This window comes from Neophocaena asiaeorientalis, unplaced genomic scaffold (genome assembly GCF_003031525.2).
Source record: "Neophocaena asiaeorientalis asiaeorientalis breed wild unplaced genomic scaffold, Neophocaena_asiaeorientalis_V1.1 scaffold119, whole genome shotgun sequence".
Classification (NCBI taxonomy): Eukaryota; Metazoa; Chordata; class Mammalia; order Artiodactyla; family Phocoenidae; genus Neophocaena; species Neophocaena asiaeorientalis.
In genome coordinates this window covers 3,066,303-3,084,399 of record NW_020175821.1, presented here as the reverse complement: position 1 = coordinate 3,084,399, position 18,097 = coordinate 3,066,303, and the positions used below count along the sequence as shown (strand labels likewise).

Sequence of the window (18,097 nt, the reverse complement as noted above, 5' to 3'; positions counted from 1 at the left end):
TCTCCCCACAGCCTGCTGTCACTCTTAACCCCTGGAGACCTGGGTCCCTACCCCCAAAGCCACTCTCCTCTGCCCAGGTGCAGAACTCTTTCTCTCTGGGCCCTGGTACTCCCTACATCTCATTCTTTTTTCCCCTTAACACACTGGTTTCCTTTATAAACAAATTATATTAGTAAAAACAAGTGAGTCAATTTAAAGAAAAATAATAATAACCAAATAACAGTATTCAGGAACAGCAAAAATAGGGAAAGCAGCTATGCAAATGGAGAATATTTTGAATTCTACCTTAGCTGAAATGAAAACTCCACTGTGGTAGTTTTAACACAAATTTTAACATACTTCCTCAAGTTGTCCGGGTCGGCTTAATACCCTTTGAGCTCACCCAGGTCGTTCAGCTTTACCCACAGAGTCAAATCTCTATCTGTGTCACAGATGGGAACACAAGGCTTTCTGGGGCCCGCAGACCCATATCTTGTTACCCTAATTGCTCCTAAGGTGTGAGTCATGGAAAACAGCTCTGAAATAGGAGTAGAAAATGCAGGTTTGGGCAGGCGTTCTGCATTTACTAGCCACCTTATGCTGGGCAAATCAAACTCTGTCAGTGTCAGTCTTCTCATCTATAAATTGGAGCTAATAGTCCTTGCATACCTCACACTCTTGTTTTTTTTTTAAATTAATTTATTTATTTTTGGCTGTGCTGGGTCTTCGTTGCTGCGCACAGGCTTTCTCTAGTTGCGGCGAGTGGAGTCTACTCTTTGTTGTGGTGCGTGGGCTTCTCACTGCGGTGGCTGCTATTGCTGCAGAGCACGGGCTCTAGGTGTGTGGGCTTCAGTAGTTGTGGCACACGGGGTCAGTAGTTGTGGCTCACAGGCTCTAGAGCGCAGGCTCAGTAGTTGTGGCACATGTCAGGCGGACTCTCAACCACTGCGCCACCAGAGAAGCCCTAGATTCTTATGTATTCTTTTTTTTTTAAAATATTTTATTTATTTATTTATTTTTGGCTGGGATGGGTCTTTGTTGCTGCATGTGGCCTTTCTCTAGCTGTGGTGAGCAGGGGCTACTCTTCGTTGCAGTGCGCGGGCTTCTCATCGCGGTGGCTTCTCTTGCTGCACAGCACAGGCTCTAGGTGCGTGGGCTTCAGTAGTTGCAGCACGCAGGCTCAGTAGTTGTGGCGAGCAGGCTCTAGAGCGCCAGCTCAGTAGTTGTGGTGCCCGGGCTTAGCTGCTCCGTGGCATGTGGGATCTTCCCGGACCGGGCTCGAACCCATGTGCCCTGCACTGGTAGGAGGATTCTTAACCACTGCACCACCAGGGAAGCCCTCACAGGCTTTGAAGATCACATCAAATGAGATAATTTATGTGAAAGCACTTTGGTGTCATGTAAATATGAGGTATTATCTTGAATGCTAATGAATAGCTTACAGCTTACAAACACAAATGAATCATTCCTTTTGACTTAACAGGCAGCCAAGGAACTTCAAAAATTCAGAGTTTCAGCCAGACAGACAAACCCAGGAATGAGTTAACCATCAGAGAGGTACAGAGAGGACGTGGAGGCCTGGCTCCTGGTCCCACCCAGTGCTGGTCAGGCCCTTGGTGAATGAAGGACAGCTGTCAAGTGAAACCAGGCTCACTGCCCAACCCTGAGGCCTCAGTGCCTGGTCTGGAGGTAAGAGGCTTTGAGAAAGGCTCCCATTGGAGACAGTGGACTGAGTCAGGCTCACCTCAAATCCAGAAATGTCCCCCAGATGCCCACAGAATCAAGTCCAACCACCCTAGGGCCTAGAAGCCCAGAGATACCACATTTTTCAGATTCAACTCCTGCCACACCCTCAACAGACCCTAGGCAATGTCCTATTCCTTGTCATGCCAGGCACTTTGACTTCTATCCCTTCATGTCATTGCTTCAAGTCCTTCCCTGTCCTCAAAAACTTATTCCTTTTTTTTTTTTTTTTTGCTGTACGAGGGCCTCTCACTGTTGTGGCCTCTCCCGTTGCAGAGCACAGGCTCCGGACACACAGGCTCAGCAGCCATGGCTCACGGGCCCAGCCACTCTTTGGCGTGTGGGATCTTCCCGGACCGGGGCACGAACCCGCGTCCCCCGCATCAGCACGCGGACTCTCAACCACTGCACCACCAGGGAAGCCCAAAAACTTATTCCTTTTAAATCTGTAAGAAACAATGTCAATGTATCACATTCTAGGGTATAACAGAAATAAGTGATTTAAATAAAGGTATTAGGGCTTCCCTGGTGGCAGCACAGTGGTTAAGAATCCTCCTGCCGGGCTTCGCTGGTGGCGCAGTGGTTAAGAGTTCGCCTGCCGACGCAGGGGACACGGGTTCGTGCCCCGGTCCGGGAAGATACCACATGCCGCGCAGCAACTAAGCCTATGCACCACAACTACTGAGCCTGCGCTCTAGAGCCCACAAGCCACAACTACTGAAGTCCGCGTGCCTAGAGCCTGTGCTCTGCAACAAGAGAAGCCACTGCAGTGAGAAGCCCACGCACCGCAACGAAGAGTAGCCCCCGCTGGCCACAACTAGAGAAAGCCCGCACAGCAACAGAGACGCAACGCAGCCAAAAATAAATAAAATAAATAAATAAAAATAAAGTTCCCTTTAAAAAATAAATTTATTAGCTAGCAAACAGGTAAAACAGCCTTTTCCTTAAAGCAATAATAAAATATAAACTGAAAAGGTGAATATTAAGTTTCCATGGTAGTTTTCCTGGTAAATACATTTAAAACTTCAGTCTTCAAACAGTTGATCAAAATGCATTTTAAAGCTTCACCAAGTAATACCTGCCAAGATACAGTGAGTTATGTACCCTTCAAAGGGCTTCAAATGAAAGGCAAGGCTGCTATAGACAGGAGAGAAATTCACATGTCAACTGCAGAGCAGTGGAAGGAATATTAAACTGGGGCTCCAGTCTGACCCAACACTCACTCACTGGGTGATCTCAGCAAGTTCCATAGCCTCTTTGGACCTCCATCCTCCTGTCTATAAAATGAAGAGAGTAAATGACCATGATGATCCCTTTTAACCCTGCTGTGATATATTCTTTTCTCTTCTCAAGGTCTTGCACAAAAACACCTCCTCAGGGGAAGTCTTCCATGATCCTGCCAATCATATGAATCTTGTCTTCCTCTTTATTCTGACAGCATTTTCCTTATATACTTTTATTCCACCTCTTTCACTCTACCTCAGAATTCATTCTTTACTATATTGTGTGAGCTGTCAGAAAGCAGAAGTGATGTCTTCTTCAGCTCTGAAGTCCCACCATGCCTACACAGTCCCTTGTCCATGGTGACATACTCCATTCATTTGTAGATTTGAACTGAATAGTGAACTCTGCTGATCCTCAATTTTGTTCTACCTGATGCCCCACCGCCTTTCTACCCTGACCACTGCCTTGGTCGAGAATCACTGGTGTAGTGTGAGGTGAATCAGCACTGGTCTATCAGGACTGGAATGAGTGAGAAGGTGTGAGGAGTGGAGGGTAAACTTAGACATGAGTTTGGGAGATGTGCATTGGACATTAGCACTTACAGTGTAAGGAAGGTGGAGCAACAATGATAACAGCATGAGGGAACTTGTAGTGAGTCTGTGCCAAGTGCCTTGCCAAGTGTTTTGCCTGGACTGAGCCTCATAACAAGGCCGGCGAAGAGGGACTGCCACCATTCCCATTTCGCAGACATGGAAGCCAAGGCACACAGAGGTTAAATATTTGCTCAAGGTCACAAACTAGGTAAGTCATGGAGCCAATATCCAGGCAGTCTGCCTCTAAGGTCCACTTTCTTAACTGTCACTGGTGATAAGTACAAAGATGATTATAAACGCACATTTAGAATTCCCAACATTGCTCAAGGCTCTGTATTATGATTTCCATCCATTCTCAACACACGATAGATGTAACAAACAACGACTCTTGGCCTTAGTTGTTAAGATTAGTTATAAAAGCTGTCATTTTCTACATGAGTTACACTCTCTAGGAAATCACCATCTGATTAGAAAGCATCACCTTCTAGAATTATCAACTTTGTGACCTCTGTATTTCAAAATGATGGACCACAAAAGCAAGAGACAGAGAGGCTGGAAACAGACACGATGGGGTGACCCTCCAGGAACTGCTCTCTTCACATTTGTATCCCTAGCACCAGGCTCTGCGACAGGCACACAGTAAGTAGGCACTTAAAAGTTTGTGGAATCGAATGGTGTTTGTGGGAAATCTTTCTACCCTCCTCGAAAACACAAATGAAGAAAGAGAAAAACAAAAGAGGCAGGGAGAACACTGTAAAGTTTCATTTAATGAACTGTGGGACCTGATCTGTGTGTGTGTGTGTGTGTGTGTGTGTGTGTGCAAGGCACTGGGCACACAGCATGCTGTTTTCGAGAGCCAGGCTGGGAGCTGCCAGCTGAGAGATGGGGTGATCTCCTGCCTACCCAGTGGGAGTATAAGATGGCACCACTTTCCTGAAAGACAATTTTTAAAAAGCTTTTAAATACATTTACTTTTGGTAAATATATTTGATTGGTCTAGTAATTTCACTTTGCCACAAAGTATGACTGCATAAGAAAGTAATAATACATATTCAATCATTCAACAAGGATTGACTGAACACCTATCAAGGGCCAGGCATTGTTCTAGGTGCTAGAGACATAGCAGTAAACATAAAAGAGTAAGTCTCTTCCTTCCTGGATTTTTTACATTCTAATGGGGGAGACCAATGGTAAGCAAATGGGCATGTAATACAATGTGTAGTAATTAGATGTACGACTTCTGAAAGCCTTTGAGAGGGTAGGGGGTGATACTTGAATGGAAATCTGAATAAGGTGTGGGAGTGAGATATACAACTACCAGGAAAGAGATGTTCTAAACAGAAGGACTAGCAAATGTAAAGGCCATGAAGCAGTAATGTGTTAGGTGAGTTTGAAAAAATATCACTGGAGGCCTCTTTCATATCCATTAGGATGGTTATTATCCAAAACACCGAAAATAACAAGTGGTGGGAAGAATGTGGAGAAATTGGAACGACTGAGCATTTGTTGTAGAAATGTGCAATGGTGCAGCTGCTGTGGAAGGCAGTATGGCAGTTCCTCAAAACATTAAACATAGAATTTTAATGATACAGCAATTACACTGTGGGATACATACCCAAAAGAACTGAAAGCAGGACTCGAACAGATATTCATACACTCATGTTCCTAATAGCACCATTCACAACAACTAAAAGGTTGAAACAACCCAAATGTCCATCAAAAGATGAGTAGAGAAACAGAATGTGTATATACATATGGTGAAATATTATTCAGCCTTAAAAAGGAAGGAAATTCTGATCCATTCAACAAAATGGATGAAACCTGAAAACATTACATTAAGTGAAATAAGCCAGATATAAAAAAACAAATACTATATATTTGCATGTTGTATGAGGTACATAAAATAGTCAAGTTCATAGAGAAGAAAGGTAAAATAGTAGTTACCAGGGGCTGAGGGGAGAAGAGAATAGGGAGTTAACGTTTAAAGTTATGGAACTTCAGTTTGGGATGATGGAAAAGTTCTGGAGATGGACAGTGGTGATGGTTGCATACCAATGTAAATGTACTTAATGCCACTGAATTGTACACTAAAAAAAAGGTTTAAATGGAAAATTTCATGTTATATATATTTCACCACAATTAAAAAAAAATTATAGGACTCATGTGGCTGGAGCCCGGTGAGTAAGGGAAGAGTGGTAGGGAACATGCAAGAGAGGCATTGAGGGCCCCAAGGGCCAGGGAGGGCCTTCAGGCTTCATTCTAACACTGATGAGAAGCCCCTGGGGAGCTGGGAGCAGAGGTAACACAATCTGATTTACCATCTAAAGGCTCACTCTGGCTGCTGTGCGAAGAGGCTCAAGGGGGCAAGAACAGAACTAGGAAAAGGATTAGAAGGCCATTGCAGTCACCTAAATAATCCCTGAGATTAATTCAGAATCTCTTCAAGGTTTGCAAGTGGCATTAATCCATGACCTACTCTTCATCTTGGCAGGCTCTAGGGCCCGGCCCTGTCCTGTGTGTGTGCGCACATACACGTACACAGGCACATGTGCATTAGCACATAAGAACCTGGGGCTTACTGCCTGAGATTCTAGGAGGAGATTGGATTCCTGGGGCGTTATCCTCTCCCACGGAGAACTTCCACACCAAACCTGGGTCCTCAACTCAAAGCCTTCCTACAAGAAAATGATACCTCGCCCCACCTGTCTCCCTTAGGGCTGCATGGGGAACAAAAACATCTACCTTTGGGACTTGCTGACTCTCTAAATTCCCGTGACATATGTTCTTCTTTGTTTTTATTCTGTTTTGGTTGGTTGTTTTTATTGTAAAACATATATAAAATAAAATATATATTAACATAAAAGTTACCATTTTAACCGTTTTTAAGTGTATAGTTCTATGACATTAAGTACATTAATATTGTGCAACCATTACCGCCATAAGTCTCCAGGACTTTTTTCATCTTGTAAAGCTGAAACTCTGTACCATTTAAACACTAACGCCTCATTCCACACTCACTCTCCTGACCCCAGAAACTACCATTCTACTTTGTGAATCTGACTACTCTTAGGAATCTTGTACAAGAGGAACCATATAATATTTGTCCATTTGTGACTAGTTTATTTCACTCAACATCATACCCTCAAGTTTCATCCATATTGTAGCATGTGTCAGAATGTCCTCCCTTTTCAAGGATGAATAATATTCCATTGTATGTATATACCACATTTTGTTTAACCATTCATTTGTTGATGGTCACTTTGGCTGCTCCCACCTTTTGGCTATTGTGAATTATGCCACTATGAACATGTGTGTACAAATATGTTTGAGGGACTTCCCTGGTGGTACAGTGGTTAAGAATTCGCTTGCCAATGCAGGGGACACAGGTTTGATCCCTGGCCCGGGAAGATCCCACATGCCGCAGAGCAACTAAGCCCATGCGCCACAACTACTGAGCCTGTGCTCCAGAGCCTGCAAACCACAACTACTGAGCCTGCGTGCCTAGAGCCCATGCTCCGCAACAAGAGAAGCCACCGCGGTGAGAAGTCCACACACCGCAGCAAACAGTAGCCCCCGCTCTCCACAACTAGAGAAAGCCCGTGTGCAGCAATGAAGACCCAACACAGCTAAAGTAAATAAAATAAATAAAAAACAAATACCTGTTTGAGTCCCTACTTTCATTTCTTTGGGGTATATACCCAGAAGTGAAATTGCTGGATCATATTGTAATTCTATGTTTAATTTTTTGAGGAATTGTCATACTGTTTTCCACAGCAGCTGCACTACAAGCAATGTACAAGGGTTCTAATTTCTCCACATCCTCACCAACACTAGTAACTTTCTGTTTTTGTTTTTCTTTAATAGCCATCCTAATGAGTATGAAGTGGTATCTCACTGTGGTTTTCATTTGCATTTATCTAATGACCAGCGGTACTGAACGTCTTTTCATGTATTTATTGGTCATTTATATATCTTCTTTGAAGAAATGTCTATTCAAGTCCTTTGCCTATTTTTTAATTGAGTTATTCGGTTTTTTGTTGTTGAGTCGTGGTTGTTTTTTTTACAATCGTTTTAACATGAAAAACCATTCTCAGCTCATGGCTCATTAAAAACCAGGTCATGGGCCATTTGACCCCTGAAGTCATAGTTTGCCCAACTCCCTCGTTTTACATTTGAGGAAAGTCAGGCTCTGAATGAGGCCCCAGATCTCCTGATTCTCAAGCCAAGTTGTTCCAGTGGGCTCTTAGCTGTTACTTCCTTCATTCAACAAATATTTATTGAGAGCCTACTCTGTGCCAGTCACCAGGAAGGGGATGCTACAGAAGTGAATGGACCAGACCTGCTCCTCAGAGCTAAGAGTACAGAGGGGAGTAAGGCATGAGATAAATAATCACACAAATGAATATATGCTTGCAAACTGATATAAGTGCTGGAAAGGAGAAGTGGCTGCTATGAAAGTACAATAGGCAAGGCCTCTCTGAGGAAGTGCCATTTAAGCTGAGTTCTGAAAGCCAAGTAAAAGTAACCCAGGTTAACAGAAGGGGAGAAAGAGTTCTCGGCAGAGGGAAAAGCATGTAAGAAGGGGTAAGAAATTCTATTGCATGTTTTATTAAAAGTGCAATAGGGTTTTAAAGGAGCACCAAGATTATTCCATTTTCCGTGAGTAGAACAAATTGGAGGAGTGCAACAGAGTGTAATAGAATAGACTGGAAGCAGGGAAATGAGTTGGCAGGCCACTCTAATCATTCAGATGGAAGTTGATGGGCATTTGGGCTGGAGCGGTGGTGGTGGAGATGGAGATTAATGAACAGGTTTGGAGATTATTTGAGAAGTGAATTCATTAGGACCTGGTGATGGACTAGATGCAAGAGTGAGAGGATAGGGAGGTATCAAGAATGATTCCAGGGGACTTCCCTGGTGGTCCAGTGGTAAAAAATCCGCCTTCCAATGCAAGGGACACGGGTTCGACCCCTGGTCAGGGAACTAAGATCCTATATGCCGCAGGGCAGCAAAGCCCGCACATCACGACTACTGAGCTCGCGCACCTCAACAAGTTGCAACTACAAAGCCCATGCGCTCTGGACCCCACGCACCACAACTAGAGAGAGAAAACCTGAACACCACAACTAGAGAGAAAGCCCGCGCGCCACAACTAGAGAGAAAGCCCGCGCGCCACAACTAGAGAGAAAACCCACGCGCCTCAAAGAAAGATCCCACATGCCTCAACGAAGACCTCGCGTGCTACCACAACTCAAAAGACCCAACGCAGCCAAAATAAATAAATAAATATTTTAAAAATTCTTAAAAAAAAAAAGTCGTCTCACCTATCCCTTATCTCACCTGAGTGAAAACTGAATCCTAACCTCACTGTGCTGCTTAGACCTTGGCCTCTTGCCTAGACAACAGCCCCACCTGACCCCCTAGTGGCAGCTCCTCTACCCACCCCCTACTTGTGTCCTTTCTGCACACTGATGTTGAATATTTTCTTTAAAATCTGATTATGTCACTTCTCTGATTAATATATACATCAGTGGCTCTTAATTGCCTTCCTCAGGAGTTCTCAACTTTGAGGTTCCAACACACTGGCTAGATCTGGTGTGAAGTGTCCAAAGTAATTTCTCACTATTAACGAAGTACTAATTAAACAATTTACAAATGTAGAACACTTAGAATAGTGTCCAGCACATAGTATTATATAGGTGTTAGGCATTATTAACAGTGAAAATTTAAGACTTATGAGATAGGTGTAACAGATGCTTTTGGTGCTGTGTATACATCCCCATGGCCCACTTCTGATTTCAGCTGCAGCTGCAGGGAACAGTTCTGTACAGGCTGACAGTATCCCTCCACAAGGGCCCTATGGGTCTCCCTGCTTTTCTGCCCCAGAGCTTCCTCTTCTCACAAGCTCTGCCGATGAGCAGAGCAGCCTGGAGGTACAGGGGCATCTGCAGGCATTAATTTCCATCTGGTGGCTTATCTGCCTCCCCTTCCTACACTGCTACAGCTACCACCATAATCCAGGGGAAAGTAACATAAATCTTAATTACAGCTTGATCACTGTCCCACTCCCTGACACATCTATCAACGCCTTCCCGTGAAACTCTAGGTCATCTGCCTTATCCTTCTGATCCTCCTGCTTTTGGCCCACTAGCACATGGTGAGAGGGCAACACCTGAGCATCTGCTACTTGAAAAGAGTCAAAGGGCTGGGATGTAAAAAGAAAATAGAGATGGCAGAGTCATAGGTCACACTGCCACGGAGGGTATGGAAAAGGAATGGAGGAGCCTTGAGACCTGGCCTTTCTTCCGCCCTAGGCTCTAAGCCCAGTTAAATCAGCCAGCAAGAGAGAGACAATGAAGCTCCCCCTGCCACAGTTTAGATAGATGCGGACTCGAAGGCTGACACTGCGCAGGCGCAGGAAGTAGGCTAAGGTTGTCTCACAGACTCATCCGCGGCCCATTCTAGGCAAGGGCCACGGGGAGAGCACAGTACAGTTCCCCGCGCTAGGAGCCTCCCTCTCGTGCCCCCTCTTCCTCGTGAGGCCCTCAGACCATTCAGGAAAGGTCTGGGAACCCACCTGAGGCCGTCGGGCCGCCCCTCGCTCCCCACTCAGGGCCCGGCCGAACGTGGAAAGCTGGTGTTGCCAGCCGCGGGCGAGGCGCCAAGACGGGAAAGCCCGCCAGGTCGCTCGGGATCGGCCCTCCTCGCCCCAGTTCTCACCTCTTTGTCCGTCGCCTTCTCCTCGATACCTAATAACGCGTACAGGTCCATCTGTAAGAGCTCCTTGGTCACCGCCATGGTTCCAACCCTGACTGGATTAGTACCACAACTCCCAAGAGCCTAAGCGTGTGGGGATTCCCGGGGACTATCGACCCCCCCCCCACCCAAGCCTGAGGAAGGCGCTTAGCCTCCTGGGAAATGTCGTGATCTGAACTAGGCTTGACTGCCTCTGAGGGAAGCGGGCACTAGTGAATGAACTACGACTCCCAACAGCCCTCGCGTCCGCCGCTGGTGCTCTCGGGCTGAGGTGACCGTAGTGATTCTCCTGTCGGAGGCCTTGGTTGGCCCGCGCGAGTGGGCGTGGAGAGTAACGGCGGGGTTGGGTGAGGGTGCACGGGGTCCTGGATATGAGCCGCAGGAGCTCAGCTCCGCCGACCTTGCCGCGCCGCGCAGACAACCACGATGGAGAATAGGTGCTACGGCTGCGCTGTCAAGTTCACCCTCTTCAAGAAGGAGGCGAGTCTTCTCTCCCCGGGGGCTAGAGGGCTAGGGAGGGCGCGGAGTAGAGGGAAATGCACAGGACTTGCAGTTCGCAGGCTTGTTTTTACGGGCCCTCTCCAGGTGTGTGGTTTTGATGAAGTCACTGAGCCTCAGTTTCCATTTCTATAAAGTGGGGCTAACACTCCCTCGCTTTCGGGGTTGGTGTGAGGGTCCAGTGAGGTGCTGGAGGTGAGAGTTCCCCCATAAACTGTAAATTGGGCTCCTGTGATTTTTGGAAATCTAGGCTTTTCTGTCTGCCAGGTGTAGGATCCGGCTGTTTCCTTCCCTCCACTCTGCTTCTCCACAGCCTACTCTCCATCACACCACGCCCTTTGCTCTCTCTGCTCTGAAACCGTCACCAGCAAGCCCTTACCCGGTTTCTTGAGTTAGATTACTGCCCTTTCTCCTGCCCCAGGGCACCATGGCAAAGTCTCACTTGTCCTCAGGCCAGACCTGCCAAGTTTCCCTGGTAAACTGCAGGCTTCCTCAGCCTCAGTTGTGACCAGGAGATAGGAACCAGATAGGATGAATGAATAGCAGGTAGGGAAGCAGATCCATGTAGCACTCAGAAACCTGGGTTTTGGAGTCAAAGTGGTCAGGATCCAAATTTGAGCTCTGCTGTCATTCATGGGGTGACCTTGATTTGGGCAAGTCGTGTAACCTCTCTGACCCCGTTTAAAATAGGAATAATAATGGTGGTCATCAGGAATAAGTAAGATAGTGTGTATAAATTGTGAGGATTAAATCAGGTGGTGAAAGTTAAGTACTGAGTTTAGTGCCTGGCACACAGTAAATGCTTAATAAATGGAGGCTGCTACTGTTACCATCCCATTCTGAGTCAAGCCTCCTTTCATCTCTGCTAGAGCAGAGAAGGCATGGGCTCTGCACTGTTTCTCCTTTTTGAAGAGTCAGTGACCTGAAGCATGGGGCTTTGCCTATTTGTCTTTTACACTCCAGTGTCAGGGAATTGAAGACAGAGTAGAAAGCATGGGAATTTTGCATGAAGCTTTCGAGATTTGAATAGAATACTGGAGACTGAGGAATCGCTTTACCCTCCACCCCTGTCTCTCCCCAGTCCTTAGGGGCCCCACTCCTCATCCTCCTCCCAGCAGCTGGTCACAACTCCAGTGTCTGCTCTCTGTGTGTGTTTGGAGAGTCCCAGGGAGGAGCCTGCAGGGGCAGGTGAGAGGTAGACCCCTTGCTTCATGTTTCTTGTAGTACGGCTGTAAGAACTGTGGCCGGGCCTTCTGTTCCGGCTGCCTTAGCTTCAGTGCAGCAGTTCCCCGGGCTGGAAACACCCAACAGAAAGTCTGCAAGCAGTGCCATGAGGTTCTGACCAGGTGAGAAGCCAATATGGTCGAGGGTTCAGCCAAGCATGGCAGCAGGCAGATGGCTAGGCCTCACAGCCTTGTGCTCTATGTCTAGAGTCAGCCCAGGAAGTGTTTGGGGTGGGGGACACTGACAGGCAGATGGCAGGTGACTTCTGACACCAGATTTCTTCTCTATAGAGGATCTGCTCCTGCCAATGCCTCCAAGTGGTCACCACCTCAGAACTATAAGAAGTAAGTGCTGAAGGGACAGAGACAAATGGGGATGGGGAAAGGACAAGGGAGCCATAGGGTAGGAGTCTCTTCCCAGCCTACAGATCAAATGAGCACAGGATCAGGAAAATATCTACCTCTCAGGCTCCTGACTGCCCTCTTGGGCTTAGAAAGCAGCTCACCAGTCCTTTCCCCAGAAAAGATTCTTGGTAGACCTCACCCTCTCATCTGGACTCTCCCGTCGGTCAGCTGGGTTGGGCTGCAGGGTGACATGAGCCAGCGCCACAGAAAATTGTCTGTTGGAGGCCTCCCTAGCTGCCTAGAAATGATTTGAATGGGAAACAGTGAGTGCCTTCACCCCTCCCTTCTGCATTCTTTAAGAGCCTCTATCTCATATCCTGCCAGGCGTGTGGCAGCCTTGGAAGCCAAGCAGAAGCCCAGCACTCCCCAGAGCCATGGACTGACCCAGCAAGACCAAGTCATTGCTGAGCGCCTAGCACGGCTCCGCCAGGAGAACAAGCCCAGTGAGTGGGGGCAGACAGGGTGGAAAAGACACTATTCAGGGCTCGTGAGACTAGGATTCCTCTGGATCTTACAAGGTTTCTCTATGCCAATTGCAGAGTCAGTGCCCTCGCAGGCAGAGATAGAAGCCAGGCTAGTTGCACTGAGGGATGCACCCCAGGGTTCCATCCCTTCCACCCAGGAGATGGAGGCACGGCTTGCTTCACTGCAGGGCAGAGTTCCACCTTCTCAGACCCCCCAGCTGGTGAGTGCTGTGACTTTGGAGGGATGGAGGCCCTGGGACGAGGACCCAGTAGAAGCCCAGATACGTGTATGCTTAGATACTTTGCAGGAGTACCTCCTGCTCCTGAGGCCTGCTGCCAGACCAAGGAACCAGGGACAGGCAGCAGGATTGGGTGGGGCAGGAAAGAGTGGCCCCTTGGTCCTGCTGGGGACTGCCAGACCTATTTGATTATGTGGGCTCTGGAATTGTCCCCTTTCCCTGAGCTTTGGGAACTCCTCAGCATCCACCCCTGACCTAAAACTGTTCTGAGCCTTATGGTGTGGCTTCCTGCCTACGCTGCTCCCCACTGAGGTTCCCTCCTCTGAGCAGGCACATCAGCCACCAGACACCAGGACCCAGGCCCAGCAGGCACAGGATCTGCTGACAGAGCTAGCAGCGGAGGTGGCTATTGATGAGAGCTGGGAACGAGGAGGCCCAGGTATCTTCTCCACCTAGCTCCCCCAGGGATCTGCCCTGACTCTTTCCCCAGGTGGGAGAGGCTCTGCTGCCCACGCTCTGGGAGGTGAACATCAATCAGAGAATAGTCAACATTACAAAGGCTACCATTTATTGAGTGTTTACTCCAGTGGGAGCCAGTGTAGGCCTAGTGGATAGGCATGTGGGCTTTAGGCTCAGACAGTGATTCCCTTTTCTACCTCTTACTAGCTGTGTGACCCTCGGCACGTTACTTGACCTAAGTCTCACTTTCCTCATCTGTAAAATGGAGGAATGTGTGGTAAAACCTACCTCACAGGGAAGTCATGAGGAGGAAATGAGCTAATCCAGTAGCGTTTAGGACCCTGCCTGGCTCATAGTAAATGCTTAGTGAATGTTCTCTACAACGATGATGATGATGACAAAGAGGAGGAAGAGGCTATTTACGTTTAGTTGAAATTAAATACAATTTAAGATTCAGTTCCTCAGTGGTACCAGCCACATTTCAAGTGCTCCGTAGCCACAAGTGGCTCATGGCTACAATCTTGGACAGCACAAATACAGACATGATATGGAATGATCCCATCATCTTAAAAAATTCTTTTGGACACTGCTGTTCAAAAGCTTCAGAGCAGTGGTTCTCAACCATGGATGATTTTCCCTCCAGGGCCCATTTGGCAACGTCTGCAGACTTTTGGGGTGGTGTCACAACTCATAGGGTACCACTGACATCTGGTGAGCAGAGGCTAAGGATGCTGCTAAACATCGTACATACACAGGACAACCCTGCAACAAAGAATTACAGGCATGCCTCAGAGATATTGCAGGTTCAGTTGAATACCACTGCAATAAAGTGAGTCACACAAATTTTTTGGTTTCCTGGTGCGTGTAAAAATTATGTACACGATACTGTAGTCTGTTAAGTGTACAATAGCATGTTTAGAAAAACAATGTACATACCTTAATTTAAAAATATTTTATTGCTAAAAATTGCTAACCATCATCTGACAACATAGGGCTGCCACAAACCTTCAATTTGTAAAAAAAAAAAAAAAAAAAAAGGCAGTGTCTGTGAAGCGCAATAAACCGAAGCTCAATAAAACAAGGTATGCCAGTATCCTGTCCAAAATGTCAATAGAACCAAGATTAAGAAACCCTGCTTTAGAGATACAATCTCACTGAATAGCCTCAGTAATCCTATAATAACTGTTATTATCCGTATTTGATAAATGAGGAAACTGAGGCCTGGTGAGCTTAAGGAACTTGACCAAGGTCACACAGCTATTAAGTAGCAAAGCTGGGACTTGAACCCGAAGCCGACTGACTTCAAACATCTTACTCTGAAACTCTGAGCTAAAGGGCACCATGTCAGAGCCACACCCACTCTGGTAAAATTCTTCCTGCCTAGTGACGTTCAAGACCTCAGCTTCCCTCATGTCCTCTCTGCGCTGCTCCCTGGAAATGCTGATTCCAGCCTGTAAGGCAGAGAGCCTGGCTGGACCTTGACCTCCCCATATCCTGCTCCTTTTGGGCAGTGATTCTCATACCATGGGGCAACTACCCTAAGGGCAGCATGTTAAAATATCAGGTGGGTGGGATGGATATAATTGAAAAAGAAATGTCTAAGATTACTAGTTTTTTACATTTGGGATAATGGAGGAAATACTAATTTTATTTGTAATATAAACCACAGGAGCTATTGTTGAACAAAAAGCTGATAATCTGTGGGTTTTTTTTTTTTTTTCGGTACGCGGGCCTCTCACTGTTGTGGCTTCTCCCGTTGCGGAGCACAGGCTCCGGACGCGCAGGCTCAGCGGCCACGGCTCATGGGCCCAGCCACTCCTCGGCATGTGGGATCTTCCCAGACTGGGACACGAACCCGTGTCCCCTGCATCGGCAGGCGGACTCTCAACCACTGCACCACCAGGGAAACCCAATCTGTGTTTTTTTTTAAAACGTTGAGAAACGGGCTCAGTGGTTTCTGATGAGAGATCCTGAAATGTCTGCCTCCCTGAATGCATCACCCTTTCCAGCCGCCTCTATCCAGAATGACCTCAACCAGGGGGACCCAGGGGCCCAGAGCACCAGCTGCAAGGGACAGGCCACCTGGTCCCTGGAGGAGGAGAAGAGGAGGCTGCTGGCTGAGGCAGCAGTCACGCTTCGGGAGGAGAACACAAGGCAGGAGCGGATCCTGGCCCTCGCCAAGCGCCTGGCCGTGCTGCAGGGACGCGACCCCGATAGAGGTAGAGGCTGGAGAGCAGCCACTCATTCATGTCCACTGGGCAGTCCTCCCCACTCTCACCCTCAGGCCAAACTGCACAGTGGCTGTACTCCCTGCCAGGCTGAGTCAGGGGCTGGGGGTCCCTGTGCCCAGGGGTCTATCGAGCTCCACCCAGAACCACGAGGAAGGTGCTAGGGCAAAGCAGTGGATGAGGAACAAGTGGCAGCCCTCAGGGGGCAGGGGACCCTGGGTCCCTTCAGGTACGGAGCCTTCTGTTCATGCCCTCCAGCCCAGCATGGTGGGGCAGGGTCTGATCAGAATGGCTGCAAAGGCTGCTCAGTTGTGGAACACGTGCCACTGGAAACCAAACCTCTGCTGGGGGCAGAAGTACAGCCACTCAGGTGAGCTCTCAACCTCACTCCTCTTCCCCTGCTCCCGTCTCTCCCTCTTCAAGTGACCCTACAGGACTACCGCCTTCCAGACAGTGATGACGAAGAGGATGAGGAGACAGCCATCCAGAGAGTCCTTCAGCAGGTCGGCCCCGCCTTACCCACCCGACCACCCCTTGTCCTGTCCCTGCCACACTGCCCCACCACCCACCTGACCCCATTCACTCTGCCTCCGCTCTGGGGCTCGATGGCTAGTCACTGTGCAGCTCCTGTTCTAGCTGGGCCTCCCTGCCCGTGTGACACAGACCTGCCCCTGGGCCCTTGAGATGGGGTATCAGCAGCCACAGACAACATAAAGGAAGATGGGTTAAGAGCTAAGGCCACAGAGCGCAGAAATACTGTGTGTTGGCGGGGCTGCCTGGAGTGGGGAGCTGTACCTCTTCGCCCTGTCCACAGCTCACTGAAGAAGCTGCCCTGGATGAGGCAAGTGGCTTTAACATCCCTGCAGAGCCAGCTCTCCGACCCCAAGCCCAATCCTGCAGGGCAGAGCCTGAGGTGAGGAAAACCCCAGACACAGACCCCTGGGCCGCCACCACAGCCTCCCTCCCTGCCTGGCCGACTGTTCCTCCAGCCGCCCTCCCAGACCCCATCGGGTACCTTATGTCCCCCATTCCTCCCTGTTCTCCAAATGTTCAGGCCGTGGCCGCCAGGCCTGAGGCTGAGGAAGAGGAGCTCCCCTGGTGCTGTATCTGCAATGAGGATGCCACCCTGCGCTGTGCTAGCTGTGACGGAGACCTCTACTGTGTCCGCTGCTTCCGGTGGGTGCAGGTGGAATGTTCTTTGGGGCTGGGAGAGTTGCGGGGCCACCTGTGATCCCTGACCTCTATCTGTGCTCCACAGGGAAGGCCATGATGCCTTTGAACTTAAAGAGCACCAGACATCTGCCTACCACCCCCAGCATAAAAGCCGAGAGCACTGAGGGAACCCTGGTCCTCCCAGGAAGGCCATCCTACAGGCAGTCACACAAGCTGGGGTGCCCTCCAGGGCATCTGATGGGAGAACATGTCAGGCTAGACTGCTTATGAATGCGCTCTTTCCTGAGCCTCCGTCCCTGGAAGGAGGAAGGATTCTCCATTGGAGACGATGACTGGAGGAGCCAGAGGGAAGGCAGAAGTCTGGAGCCTCCAGCATTGAAGTCTGGACTAGGAGTGAGAGGCATGATGGGAAAGACCAGCCTGAATCCAAGGAGGAGTCCTGAAACTTGCTCAAGGGTCCAGGGCCCTCTACTGGCACTTAGAGCATTTAATAAAGTATGTTGATTCATTGGACCCAGCATCTTTTATCTATAGAACCCTGTGGGCCCTGAGCCTAGGCCTTGGAGAGGTGGCAAGAGCAGAGTAGGCTGTAAGTCCAGTCCTGTAGAGTGAGGAAAAGGCTTGAGCCGTCCTGCAGGCTTCTGCAGGCAGGAACAGTCCCACCCATCCTGGTGGCCTCATACGCAGTAGGCATGAATATTCATACTACTGAACTGAACTGAACTGTGCATCCTGCTCTGGGCAGCCCAGCTTAGCCCCCAGGCCCCACCATACTCAAACACTGCATGCACAAGCAGTGAATGCATACCCTGCTTCCTGCCTTACTCCTAAAGGATGCACCTCCAGGGCTCCTGTCCCAACCCACATGCCATTCAGACCCAGTGTCTGTTCCCACCAACTTCCTTCTGACCTGATTCCTGGCCTCTGAGCCTATACCCTTTATACCCCTCTGCTTAGCCCCTGCTTTTTCTCTTTCTGCCTCTGGCTTGGAGCTGGTTCAAGAAAGAGTCCTCAGCCTGAGGTCTCCTGAATCATTTAGTGAGGGAAGAGGGTTTAGCTTTCCCTGAGGCCCCCAAACCCAGCTAGTTTTTTTCCTGTTACGTCTCCTATGGG

At 48.5% G+C, this 18,097-nt stretch overlaps 2 protein-coding genes across 7 annotated transcripts in view; one reads left to right on the top strand and one right to left on the bottom strand.

Moving 5' to 3' along the window:
• The window catches only part of DNAJC17 (DnaJ heat shock protein family (Hsp40) member C17), a 39,161-nt gene extending 28,770 nt beyond the window's left edge, over positions 1–10,391 (bottom strand). For all 5 annotated transcript variants that reach the window (XR_003001421.1, XM_024732381.1, XM_024732383.1 and 2 more), the window contains exon 1: positions 10,260–10,391. Coding sequence is in view for 4 of the 5 variants with exons in the window: in XM_024732381.1 (XP_024588149.1) it covers positions 10,260–10,337 (78 nt within the window). In the remaining variant the exon portion in view is untranslated. The remainder of the gene's footprint in view (positions 1–10,259) is intronic.
• Positions 10,392–10,634: 243 nt separating this feature from the next.
• ZFYVE19 (zinc finger FYVE-type containing 19) lies at positions 10,635–17,497 on the top strand. Of its 2 annotated transcripts, none has more exons than XM_024732377.1 (11): positions 10,635–10,775; positions 12,018–12,139; positions 12,308–12,361; positions 12,746–12,864; positions 12,961–13,106; positions 13,455–13,563; positions 15,593–15,802; positions 16,235–16,314; positions 16,678–16,724; positions 16,866–16,987; positions 17,070–17,497. In XM_024732377.1, exons 1-11 carry the CDS (start codon positions 10,722–10,724, stop codon positions 17,252–17,254), a joined length of 1,248 nt encoding a protein of 415 aa, XP_024588145.1. In that variant the 5' UTR covers positions 10,635–10,721; the 3' UTR covers positions 17,255–17,497. The 2 variants fall into 2 exon arrangements, with proteins under 2 accessions (XP_024588145.1, XP_024588146.1); XM_024732378.1 differs by having other exon boundaries at positions 16,626–16,724.
• Positions 17,498–18,097: the final 600 nt, after the last annotated feature.

Excerpts from the sequence above, each read along its gene's own strand:
- ZFYVE19 (XM_024732377.1), top strand. The coding sequence starts at position 10,722 with ATGGAGAATAGGTGCTACGGCTGCGCTGTCAAGTTCACCCTCTTCAAG. Across the intron at positions 12,140-12,307 it reads TGCCATGAGGTTCTGACCAG|AGGATCTGCTCCTGCCAATG; the intron begins GTGAGAAGCCAA and ends TCTTCTCTATAG. Across the intron at positions 16,315-16,677 it reads TCCAGAGAGTCCTTCAGCAG|AGCCAGCTCTCCGACCCCAA; the intron begins GTCGGCCCCGCC and ends ACATCCCTGCAG.